The sequence below is a fragment of the Lemur catta genome, chromosome 1 (genome assembly GCF_020740605.2).
Source record: "Lemur catta isolate mLemCat1 chromosome 1, mLemCat1.pri, whole genome shotgun sequence".
NCBI classification, from domain to species: domain Eukaryota; kingdom Metazoa; phylum Chordata; class Mammalia; order Primates; family Lemuridae; genus Lemur; species Lemur catta.
The window spans coordinates 221,349,951-221,362,488 of NC_059128.1; the positions used below are offsets into that span (position 1 = coordinate 221,349,951).

The window sequence follows — 12,538 nt, forward strand, 5'->3', positions numbered from 1 at the left end:
TCCTAATTCCTACTCCCGTCCCCCTGCCCCACCCAGTGAAAGTGAATGGCAAAGGGGCCTCTACAACCTCTCAAAGCAAGAATTCCCCAAGGGAACAGGAAGCCTTCCTATGGAATGCTTTTGCTACAGCTGGGGAAAGGGAGGAAGAAGGTGCAGGGAGGATGGAGAGAGGAAAGAGAGAAGAACAAACCAAAAAGAGAAAATGAAAAGCCTGGGGGGAAATCTACCTTTTCCTGATCTTAGGTAGCAGCACTAAGTCAGTAGTTCTCAAACTTGAGCGTGCATCGGAACCACATGGAGAGCTTGTTCAAACACAGACTGCTAGGTACCACCACCACCCACTTCCCCGGTTTCTGGGTCCATGGGGCCTGAGAATCTGCATTTCTAACATGCTCCTGGGTGACTACATTTTGAGAACTTCTGCTCTAAGTCATTGTGTCAGTGGGTAGAGAGAGAAGAGAAGGGACACTGCATTGGTGTGAGACTGATATGCAAGGTCTGTGGCAGACACCGAGTATTTGCAATTCTTTTTAACAGCTAGGCTTGGTTCCCCTTTGGATGGGGAAAGATAACATCCCTTTCTCCACAGAAGCAATACTAAGATTCTAATGGAGGGAGAGGAGAAGCTGAGAGTGTCCTGGCAGCCTATAACACATCTGATGCTGTAAGAGAAGAAATGCAGGCTCACAACTAATCCTGCCCCAGGGAAGAGCAGATACCTGGCAACAGAAATGTTTTAGGAGGTACTAGCAGCAGAAGGGGTTTCCCTTCCTTTCAATTTGACAGTTTCCTCACTATCATCCAGAAGGCAAGAAGAATGTGGAACAACCTGTTTAGTACCTCTGCTCTTTGCTCTTTCACCTGGTGAAACACACCTGGCAGCCTCCTACCTGCTTCACAGGTGTAACCAGGGCTCCCCTCCTTCCAGGAAGTATAACACAGAAGGTTCTGCCAACCTCAAAAGCAGCAAAAGGTGTGTTCCATTAGTCAGTGAACAGTCCAAGCAGGGAGCCAGGCCACCCATGGACCTTATCTGCCAGGGATACAGAAGAGACTGGCCAAAACTCTGCTACGTCCAAAACCTCTGGGCCTGGAATAACAGACTGTAGGCAGCAAGTTGTGATTTTTGCTGAAGAACCAGCAAAGCCTCACACATAAAGGACGTGCAATAAGTGTTGGCTGAAGTGAACAGAAAAACGTTTCTAATTAGATTGCTAGGCAAAGTCAAGGGGCAGACAAGAAAAAGTGATTTGCCTTTTCTTTTCATGTAACGTAAGTTCTCAGGATCTAAACTTAAGAAATGGTGTAGCTATTCTCCAACTCTTGTACCTTCTGTTGTCTCTCAGAGAAGGACAATGTGGGGGTGCTTAGGCTTCTTGCCAGTATTTTCTGTTGAATCTTCTTTTATGTAACACACAGTGATTATAATACTAGAAGTGTTATGTGGGTTTTTTATTGGTTTAATTAAATTTTATAAAAAAGGAAATTTCCGCCACACTTGTAGATCACAAGCTTTCTTTCTCCCTCAGTGATAAGACCACAGCATTGAGGCACAGTTGACAATTGTTTGAGCCAAGACCCTTAAATTTCGTAGGAACTCACATTTACAGTGATGCCACCTGGTGGATGCACGCATTTTTAGCTGGGAGTCCCCTGAGGATAGGGTCTGTGTCTAGCATTACAATTACTGTCATCCTTAATAGCTAACCTTTTTAAAGCACTTTATATGCCTGCTGCTACGCTAAGCCCTTAACTAATCCTCACAACAGCTCAATGGGGTAAACACCATTATGATTTCCATCCACTTTCCCAGGTACCCTGCACATAAACATTTGTCAAATGAATTAAAACACTGTGTGTTACATAAATACCAGTGATGTTCAAAGATAGAATGACCTTGGAAGGGTACATTTCAAGAACAGGGACAAGGAAGAAAGGGAGCAAAGGGACCTTCTGAATTAAACTGAACCAGAGAGAAAAACACGAACAGATATTTACTAAGAACAATGTGTAAAAGCTGCTCTGGGAGAGAGAGATGAGATGATATCTGCCTTCTGTGGTCTTGGGACAGAAGAGTCTCTCAAAGCAGACCAGGCAGGTTCCAATCCCAAATGGCTCCAGGCAGTGCAGTCACCCCAAGAACAACAGATCATTCCACAGTCAACACCCAAGCTTCAGCCTGGGGACTGTCTCTACCCTTCTCAGTTGGGTCAGCCCCGTCTCTGGTCAGAGTAGGAGAATTACACGCCCAGGAATAATGGAGTTGAGGAAAGAGCACTGGAAAAGAATTCTAGCTCTGACGCTGCCACTAAATGGCTGGATCTCAGCTTCCTCCTGTATAAAAGAAGCTGTGACTAAATGATCCCTGAGGTTCCTTCCAGTTCTAACTTTCCGGGACTTAGTCCCTTCTGCTTGAGAAGACCCCCTTAAGTTTCAGACCCCAGCTTTTCCTAGGGCCTTCGCTCAAGAAAAGCCTGGAGTTAGGTCTGAAGAATAGGGCAGCACGTACAGCCACTCACTGAAAGAGGAACAGCATCTCTAGAAGAAGATTTTTAGGGCAGAAGAGAACATTATCAAGATTCTCGAAAGGAATGTCATGAAATAGAGTATCAGCAACACTACAGAACAGTAAGCTATGCTCACAGGGTTGTACAGGCTCAGGAGTAAAACCCCCAACATTCACTTGTGTTCTTTCACTTTTAAATTATTTTGCATTTTTTAAAAAACAGATATAGAGTCTGAACCTTTACATTTTTATCCCAAGGGAGGGCTTAACAATCTACGACATGGTCCCTGGAACTATTGGGGTGACATGCCTACAGGATTACTATTTCAGTAGGTCAGAGAATCAGATATGGGAAGAGAAGCATAGCATTCGGGTCGAGAACAGTATGTACATGTGGTGCTTCTCCACAGATGAGAGTACATCCCTGGGAGGCAAAGAGAACTATGGATATATTGTAAAAACATAGACAGTTGGTCCCCCATGGAAAATACTGTTATTCGTGGGATGCAAACCCACAGATATGGAGGGCTGACTTTTTGTGTCCGTGGGTTCTGCAGGGCCAACGGTGGGACTTGTGCATCTGAGGAGTTTGGTATCCGAAGACAGGGGAGTGCTGGACAAATCCCCCACAGATCCTGAGGGAAGACTGTACATGCTAAACGGTCAATTCAGTTTTCAGCACAGTAAAGGCACTCCATAGAAGATGAAGAAATAAAAGGATATGCGTCAAGGTCCCAAGGATTTTTGTTTCTTGGAGAGTGAACTAAAGTAAACAATAGTGAATGTCACAAATGGTTTGTCTTTGAGATGACCAACCCTTTCTAAAGGAACTTGGTGTTGTGGTTTCATACATTAAATTCAGTTTATAAAATGAGCTGTATTAATTTAGGAGCCAAGGAAGAGACATTCACATCAAGTCAGAAGGTTTCTGGTTAGGGATTCTGGGAAAAGCTAGGGAAAATTAAAAAAGAGAATTATAGATGAGGATGACTTCGGATGCCCTGTGAACCCCCATAACCCTTTCTCACACCTCATGACATCAGAATCAAGCAGGAACCCAACTACCCATGTTGTGAAAGAACCACGGGAACTGATGCCAGCACCTCCCCAGTGACCTGATTTAGCCTGGGCAAGTCCCTGCTCCTTCTTCTCTTCACCTCTGAGATGTTTATGCTGCTGAACTATCTAAATGGGAAGGCGCCATGGCACACGGCCCGGGAATGCAAGGACATGGGTACGGCAATAAACAAGCACAGGTGAATCCCATGTACACTGCGGAGAAGCAGAGGAGGACGGTGATCAGGAACTTTCCAGACGGAACTTTTATCCACATACCCAAAGCTAATTAAAGTTGGCCAGAAAATTAAAGTCTTGGCTGCTACCTAGAAAGGTCAGAAAAAGCTCTCAACTCCTTGATGTAACAAGTCACAAATTCCAGTGCAGCACATAACTTAGCAGCTTCCGGGTGATTTGAAATCATTTTTGTCACTTTGAAACAAGCTGTTTTTTTTTTTTTTTAACTTTGAGATAAACTAAAGAAGTATCTAGAACTGACCCACTTTTTCAGGCTTAAAGGACAAGTCTAACTAACCAGAGCAACCGCCAAACCCTCCAGAGTGTGATCTCAATGATTTATCACCCATTAGACACAAGCATGCCATTATCTCACGTTTGGTTGTTTTCACTTTCAAAAAGGCAGTTATAAATGTATTTGTCTTCTTTCTTCCTTCTCACCTGATCTCTATTTCCTTCTACCCTTGGTTTTCCATTTTTCTGCCCTTCAACACCGATTTCGAGGTAGGGAAGAAAGACCATCTTTCATCAAATCCCTTTACTATACTCATGCTCAATACAACCAAAAGGTAGAAAGGGAAATCACAAGACAGTCATCTTCCTCATTCTTCCAAATCAAAAGATAAACTCAACTAAATTCATCCAAAGATCACACAGGTGCCGTCATTAACACATTAACTGCCATGAGAGTTGTATTTAACTCGCTTTAGTTTTGACCCTGGGGCTGTGTGAAGCATATTTAAAATCTTACTTGTTGATGTTCTTATTGTTACAATTAATATTGACAATTTAATTCTAAAGCGTGAATTAAATGAATAGAAGTCAATAAATTTCATTTTTCTATTTACGTTTACCTTTAAATTACACTCAAAGTTTTTATTCTGTTTTAGTAATAAAACACTGTGGCCCCAAGAAAACGTTTCTGATTTTTTTGTGTGTGGCAGTCAATGTGTTAAATCCTTGTCACTAAATCCTTGGCTATTACCCTAGTGATGACAATTACAACCACTTAGGATTCACCTGAGAAATTCCAGCATGGCTCCCTTAGCTTCAAGTCAAAAATAGCCAGAACATTCCACTTTCTTTGTGTTCCTTTTCCTCAGACTTTAGCAGGAGGTATCCTTTCAATTCTGAATGATCGGAAGCCCAAGTGAAGGCCCCTTGACTTTGGAACCACAGCAGTGGGTTCTGACCCATTAGCTTCAGAGTAAAGCCACTCAAGCAGCAGGAGAGCCAAGTTCTCACAGCAGAAGGGATAGAGACCAAACCTCCAGCCATCCTTATTTAAAAGGTGGAGTGGGGAGGCTGCCTTGCCATTGCAATCTGTCCGTAAGACCAGAGAAACTGGTTCAACTGAAAAGGGAGGCAGACGGCCCCTTGCTGTGCACACCCTCAGCTCTAGTCAGCCTCAGACTGACCCCGAGCAATTGGGCAAGGCTCTTCCCAGGGAGTTTCAGGGCCCTGGGCCACCTACTCAAGGACAATACAGACCTTATCTTTTCAACCTGCTTCCGAATTCATGCCCACAGGCTGAGTGGAGACTCCAGTCTCTCTTCTGCTAGAGCCAGACGGAGGGAGCCCCAGGGTGGTGCCCAAGGCTGCAGGCACTACCACCCTGCCCAGCCATGCCCAGGAGTTTCCTGGGAGGATGGCTAACTCACCTCCCACTGGAGCCCCAGTTTTCCATCTTCACAAGTTTGAGAGTGAGGAATAAAGCGGGAGAAGGCCACAAGCACCCACCTTGTCACCGTTTTGAGCTGCTCTCATTGCTAGACCTCTGCCTCCCTCAATCTTCCTCTGAGGGTGATGGTCTCCTCCAGCTCCAGTATCATCCACCTTGCATGCCCCCCCCAGTCACAGAGCCCACAGCCACTGCTTTCGAGGTCCCCAGACAGGAGGTGGCCCAGCAGGACCTCAGGCTGGTCTCTATCCCTCCTCTGTGCTGCAGCAGGAGGGACTGTCAGGCCAGCTCTCAGCAAGACAAGGGCTGCTGAGTTCCCAGGAGAATTACGCTGTAGGGAGGCAGGGGCTGCCACACATCTGGACTCAAGGAGGCAGCTACAGGAGCTTTGATAAGCCTGCCCAAACCCCCACATTCCGCCTTTGACAGGAAACTAACTCCCAAGAAATCCTGCTGAGAAACCCTTCATCAAGAAAGCAGCAGCCTTCCAAGGGAACCCACCCACTCAGATTCCCTTTGGCCATTTCCTGCTTCCTCCCCTACTACCCTTTTCCTTCAGTTCCCAGTCTTGGTTTTGAGTGTTTCTGAACAAGGTTTAGAGGGTCCCTGGCCCCTGCAAATTCCTTCTCCCTCTGAATTCTGGCTTTTAGAACCAGATGCCATAAGGTTCCAGGCTGCTGTAACTGAATGCAGAGACTGAGACAGTCTAATGCTGGGATCATGAACTTTGATGATTTGGGGAAAGGTCCTTCAGATTTAATTGGGTTTTGTAACCTTAAATCGGCTCAGGACAGAGAATTTGTCAGGGCTACATCTTGTGTATCACATAGAGGATGGTGAAGGGTGGCTTGGATGAAGTTTATTCACCAGTAACGCAGCCAGAAAGTTCCATCAGGATTTTGCATAGATCAGAGACTGGGGCATTGAAAATGGGGGTGGAGGCGAGAGGCCCACTAGGTAAAACGTTTTAAAAGGGCAAATGCCAAGTAAGAGGCTATATTTGCACTTCTAGCCACACAAAAACAGTCTTTCTTCCCCCACTCTCCTAGCTGAAGTGTTAAAGTGACATGAGCAGCGTTAGGAACATCTGCTAACTCTGTCTAGGAAGGTCCTGATTTCTTTTTCAGGAGAGGCTACACAATCCACAACCCTCCCTCTGTGATCCTTCTCACCCTCCTGTTTTGCCCGCTGCTTTGGGGGAAATTGGTAGCTTCCTGCAAGTCTCCTCAACAACATTAAAATTAGCAGAATAATTAAATACAGTCCTAATTGGGCACGAAGAGAGTTCTTGGTTAATTAATGAGCCAAATACGTCCCAGAGCTGCAAATCCATGCTGGCCTGTGAAAGCTCAGGCAGAGAAAAGTGCATTTGAGTCCCATAAGAAAACTGGCGCTTGGCAAAAATAGTTCCTGGTGTAGGGACAAGTGTCAAACACATTCCTATAGCTAGGAGTCATGTGTTAATCCTGCAGCTGAGATCCATATGTAAAAGAGAAGTGAAGTATGGCTCCGCCACTACGGGGACACATGGGGACACAAGCAGTTCTGAGTCCCCCTCCCTAACCGCTGGCAAGCTGCCCCTCCGACATCCAAAGTCGCTGGTAAGTAACTGAGTTCGCAAACAGCAGCTGCGCTTCCAAGTCAGAACCTCTCCCGGAGGGAGAGAGCGCGCGCGCGCGCGATCCGCCTGGGAAACTGCGAGACGGGTCCGAGCAAACTCTCCCTCCGCCGCCCTCGTGTTCCCACCTGGCTTCCCGACCCCAGCGGCCTCCCCCCCCCACCGCCCCTGCCTCCTTCCCTCGCTCTGCCCCATCAGTCAGGCTAAAAGAAGGCACCAACGCCGCCGACGGCCACTCACCTTTGCACGGGAAGCAACAGCAGCACTTAGCAAAGAGCCACCCCAAAGAGGGACCTCGGGTGTAAGCCCGGTCGCCGCCCTTCATGCTGCCCCTTGGCCCCAGCGCTCCTGCATGGCACGGGGCGCCAGCCGGGGCCGAGAGCGCAACGGGGAGCAAACTTCAGCGCCGCCACCCGGGAGTCAGTTCCCGCCCTCGCTCGCTCTCCCTCCCTGCCCGCGTCCTCTCCCAGCGCCGCAGCGGTGGCTCTGACTTACTGGAAGCCCGTGCCAACTTGGGAGAGGGGCGGGCCCTGCGGAGGGGGAGGGGCTACGGGGCGGAGTTCCCAGGTCCGCTGTTACGGGAGGCCTGGCCGGCCTCGGCTCGAGACCCACGCGGCGCCCCCGGGCTCCGGGCACCTGGCAAACGTGGGGGCGGTGGTCCGACACGGAGCCCCTGGCATAAAACAGGTACTTCTTACGTGCAACTTCCTCCCCTCAAAGGCCACCATAATCAGCTTTGGCTTAAAAAAGACAACCAGAAGAAGCCAAAGACGTGAGAGAGGAGCAGATTTAGAAGGTTCAAGACTCAGTAACGGATGGGCGCGGTGGCTCACGCCTGTAACCCTAGCACTCTGGGAGGCCGAGGCAGGAGGATCGCTTGACCTCAGGAGTTGGAGACCAGCCTATGCATGAGCGAGACCCTGTCTCTACTAAAAACAGAAAAATTTAGCCACCATGCCCCACGCCTGTAGTCCCAGCTACTCGGGAGGCTGAGGCAGGAGGACGGCTTGAGCCCAGAAGTTTGAGGCTGCTGTGAGCTAAGCGGAGGCCAGGGCACAAAAACAAAAACACTCCATAAGCTTTTTCTCCCTAACATGTTCTCCCTTTGCTTCCCCTCAGCCTCCTCTGTATTGAAAATACCTTCCCCCAACCCTTTTCTTTCCTTTCTTTAATGCTGATTACTAATGATAATAGTGCCTCACTTCTTTATCAGCTCACCAACTGCAGTGATGTTGCAAAAGCACTCTGGGTTTGGAATTATAAAGCCGAAGTTCTAAGCTCAGTTTTGCAACCTACTAGCTGTCTGACCTTAGGCAAATCATTCCACCTTTTTGATCTTTAGTTTCCCCGTTAAGAAACAACAACAACAAAAAACAGTAGGAGGAAAAAGAATTCTATGTTACACAATTGCTAGTAGAATTCAGTTTTAAAAGATATATGTGTGGACGTCCCTCTTACAGAGGTGATGTTTACTAGTTCCAGGTGAATGAATGGCTACAGAAAAACTCCAAACACCTTATTCACTGCAGTGGAAGACCTCCTTTCACCATGCTCCCCAAACATGCCCAGTGGATCAATCATTCCTTTACTTATACCTCTTCTATCCTCTTCTTCTTTAAGTCTTTTTCATGTTTTAAGGCCAAGTTTACTTTCTGCAACCCTCTTGAAGCCCACTTGGACCACATCAGGGTGTCTCATTCCTTTGTGTCCAGCTTTAGGGCAAAGGGCCAGCTGGAAACACACACCACTCATAAAGAGACCCATTCATCAGAGAAAAGGGAAGGTTGTGAGAGGAATGAAAAACAGAAGCTTGATCACCCCAGTAACCAATTCTCACCCAGAAGAAAGACAGTCAAGGGATAAGGCTTTTAGGAATTACCAGGATTTGGGGCTTCCATGCCCAGTTTGGATCATGCTTAGATTTACACCTTATTTATCTATGTGCTGAGGCATCTGCCACATGGTTGGGACACAGTAGATGCTCAGTAAATGACAGGCACACCACTTAATGAGTAACAATTGCTAACATGTATTGAGCATTTATATGCCAGCCAGGTTCCTCAGTATTCTTTATATATTAGCTCATTTACACACACACACACACACACACACACACACCCCTTACAAAGTAGGGTCCTCTTTTACATATGAGGAAAGCAAATTAATAAACTTTGAGGCTTTAATGGTTAACTCTAAAGAGAAACTCTAAAACGCTTCACCGCATAGGAAGAGCAGGACCTAAACTCAACATCTAGCCTCTAGTTCTACTACCGCCATCTTCCTGATAACCTCTCCTGGCAAGAATTACATAAAACCTCTGTCAAGATGTGCCTCTGGTGCTCCTTCTAACACATACAAAAATGGAGAAATGAAAGTTCAAGTTGTCCTTGTAGCTTGCACCCAAGATTCCCAATTCACTGACTATCTTGACTATTGGTCAGTCTCATCTTGCCAGCTTGAATTACTGAAGGATCCTTAGTCCTCACATACTTATCCTGGGTTCCAGTTCTCACCCATAACAACCAGTACTATTACTTAGTTCTCTCTTCCATATCACCAAAGACAATATCTATTGTTGTTAAATAAGAACCACAAAATGTTCTTAAAAGTTAACTTTGTTTGCTTGTGATCCATAGCATGGGTGCTATGGTCCAAAAGTCAATATTTGGTTTTCCCACCCAATCCATCTCTTTTGGCACTTTAGAGCATTCTGATAAAAATTCAAAGATGTATCCAAATTGCTTGGTGAGTAACCAGTTCCTTTTTTACTTAAATCTTCCTTCTGGGCCTTTGTGTTCAGGTGATACTGGATCACTTTTTTGTCACAGTCCTCTGCAAGAGACTGATGGGATCACCTTGCAGAAACTGGCTTGAGTTAGATGTTTGAGGAAGACTCAGCTCTTGAGAAATCAGAGTACCAGTAGATCCTAAAGTAGTCCTGTATCTACAAAATTGATCCATTGGGCATGTTTCCACTGGTCCTTCTTATCCAGGATCTATCCTACTCTTAAAGGCATAAAACCATTAGGAACATCTTCCCATCTTGAGCTGACATGGTCAAGACATTTTTAGACATCTTGGAGATTTAGTCTGGAGTTAGACACCAGTAACCTATTGCCATTCTCACATGTCTTCCACAATGAGACTAGCCTATGTTTACAACCTGTCAAGGAAATCTTGACCACCACTGGCACACTGACTGACTGTGAACTAATTCATTAATTCCCCAAATATTTACTGAGTGCCTACTACATGCCAGGCTCTGGTCTAGGCACTGGGTCTACATTAGTGAACAAAAACACTTTCAGTCCTTAGGGAAACTAGCTACCAGGGCAGACTCACCATGAATGTGAAATAAAGGGGAACCAATGTCACATATTTGACCAAGTTTATGAGTTGAGGGATTTAAGAAAATGGATGCCTAGATCCTCTAGCCTGCATCTAGATGTCTTCAGTTAATGTTTTCAGGACAATTTAGAAGGGATGGTGAAGGACAATGGTTTTTAAACATTGGTGCTAATAACAATCAAGAGGGAAGCTTTTGAAAATTTTAGGCATTAGTATTTTTTTAGGCTCTCTAAGTGATTCCAGGGTGGAATCAAGTTTGAGACCATTGCTGCCTGAGTCTCCCTGCCCTCACACACACCCTGAGATTCAGATCAACTTTGGGTGCAGCTGGGTGTCAGTTTTAAAAAGTTCCCCAGGTGTTTGTAATACGCAGGCATAGTTTGAAAACCATTGGTGTGGTACAGTGGTTTTCAAACTTGAGTACGCATCAGAATCACCTGGAGGTTATATTAAAACAAACATTAGTGGGGTCCACTCACAGAGTTTCTGATTTAGTAGGTCTGGGTGGGGCCTGAGAATTTGCATGACTACAAGTTCCCAGGTGATGCTGATGTTGTTGGTACTGGGACCAGACTTTGAGAGTCACTGGAGATTAAAATTTTTTCCTTGCCATCTGTGCCCTCTTCTTTTTGTAATAGCACCTTGATTTTTCTTTGAGGAATCAGCCCTCCTCCATTCTCGGACCATGTTTTTTGAATGTGGCTGACATGTTCCCCTGCCCACACCCCCTCCAAGGATGAGCCCATGACCTGGGCTTGGGTAGTCTGTCACTGGGATTCGTTCAGATTTAGCACATGACCCAAGTTCCATGCAAACAGCATCGACCTTGAGACCTTAGCAAGAACTACTGGGAAAACAGCAGTCTCTTTCCACAAGGTTTCTAAGTTGGTGAAATGTTAGCCTAAAGCAGCTGGAGGCAATTTTGCCATAACCTCATAGGAAGAATCTGCCTGAGAAAGAAGCCAACACAAAGGAAAGAGATGAGAGAGGTTTCTAATGAGATCATCTGAATAATTGCATATGCTTTTCCCCAAAGCCTCATTTATCCCTGCACTTTACTTGAGCCTCCCCCTGACCGCTGGCAATACATTCTTTTTGTGTAAGCCAATTGAATGTCTACAATTTCAGGGTTTTCAAACACCTACCCACCACTCCCGAAGTTAAGACTAAAAACCCCTGAGCTAGAAGCATTATCTTTAGAGTGTTCTTGATTTCCAAACAGTTGGCTGAGTCTCATTCTCATTTTTGGTAGACTTTGCCTGCAGTGATACCTGCAGCCTAAGTCCATTTTACAGAATTTTTCTAAATCACAACATTCCCCCACATTTCTTAGTGAAAGCCCAGGACAGAGACATGAGAAATAGCAACTGTGCCCCAACTCAGGCCTAGAAATTCACATGAGAACCTTCTTACTGTGACAAGTACTGAGGCCTTTTCTGGGACATCCCCCAGTGGGCCCAGTGAGGGCCGTAAACAGTTCCTGAGAATGCAGAGGACAGGCCAGCTCTCCTCAGGCCACTCCAACCACTCCCCGCCTTTCCCTGGGTGGTGAGTGTCACCTCTGTCCCCCACCCCCAGATGCTGAGTCATACATCTATAGGGTTTGCAAAGTTCTTCAGGGGATTTCAATATGCAGGCAGGGCTGAGAACCACTGACCCTGGGCTCCAGGCCACCTACACTCTGGGATGAGTTCCTGCTTGGTAGATAGAGTTTAGGAAACACCTGGATGTAAATGGTTTTACTTCTCAAACTCTTGACAGCTGGTCTTTGGACCCATTCTTCCACCGCCTGTTACATTCCCTGGTTGTTAACTGCATGTTCCTTAATTCTCATCTTCCCTGTACAGATTTCTGACCTATGAACTGCCTATTTGCTGATACCAGGATGGTTCATAATTTTCTCCAAATTACCCAGTCCTGGCCTCCATTTGTGGCTGTGGCTTAAAACTCTAAGATTCTTGCCAAGTACTGACCATTTATTCAAAAAATAAATGGTTTTTGATCATCTACGATAAGCAAGTCACTAAGCTAACCTGTTTATGGGGATTTATGTGGGAAATATAAATTCAACAAGACATGCTCCCTGAGAAAA

The 12,538-nt window shown here is 46.0% G+C and overlaps 1 protein-coding gene across 4 annotated transcripts in view; it reads right to left on the reverse strand.

The window, feature by feature from the left end:
- LOC123630464 (kalirin-like) overlaps nucleotides 1-7,601 on the reverse strand; it is a 115,005-nt gene extending 107,404 nt beyond the window's left edge. For 2 of the 4 annotated variants that reach the window (XM_045540112.1, XM_045540113.1), the window contains exon 1: nucleotides 7,339-7,599. In XM_045540112.1, coding sequence (XP_045396068.1) covers nucleotides 7,339-7,423 — 85 coding nt within the window. In that variant the 5' untranslated portion in view covers nucleotides 7,424-7,599. Of the gene's footprint in view, nucleotides 1-7,338 lie in introns of all 4 variants that reach the window. The other 2 variants (XM_045540111.1, XM_045540110.1) reach the window with 1 other exon arrangement.
- Between the last annotated feature and the right edge of the window lie 4,937 nt (nucleotides 7,602-12,538).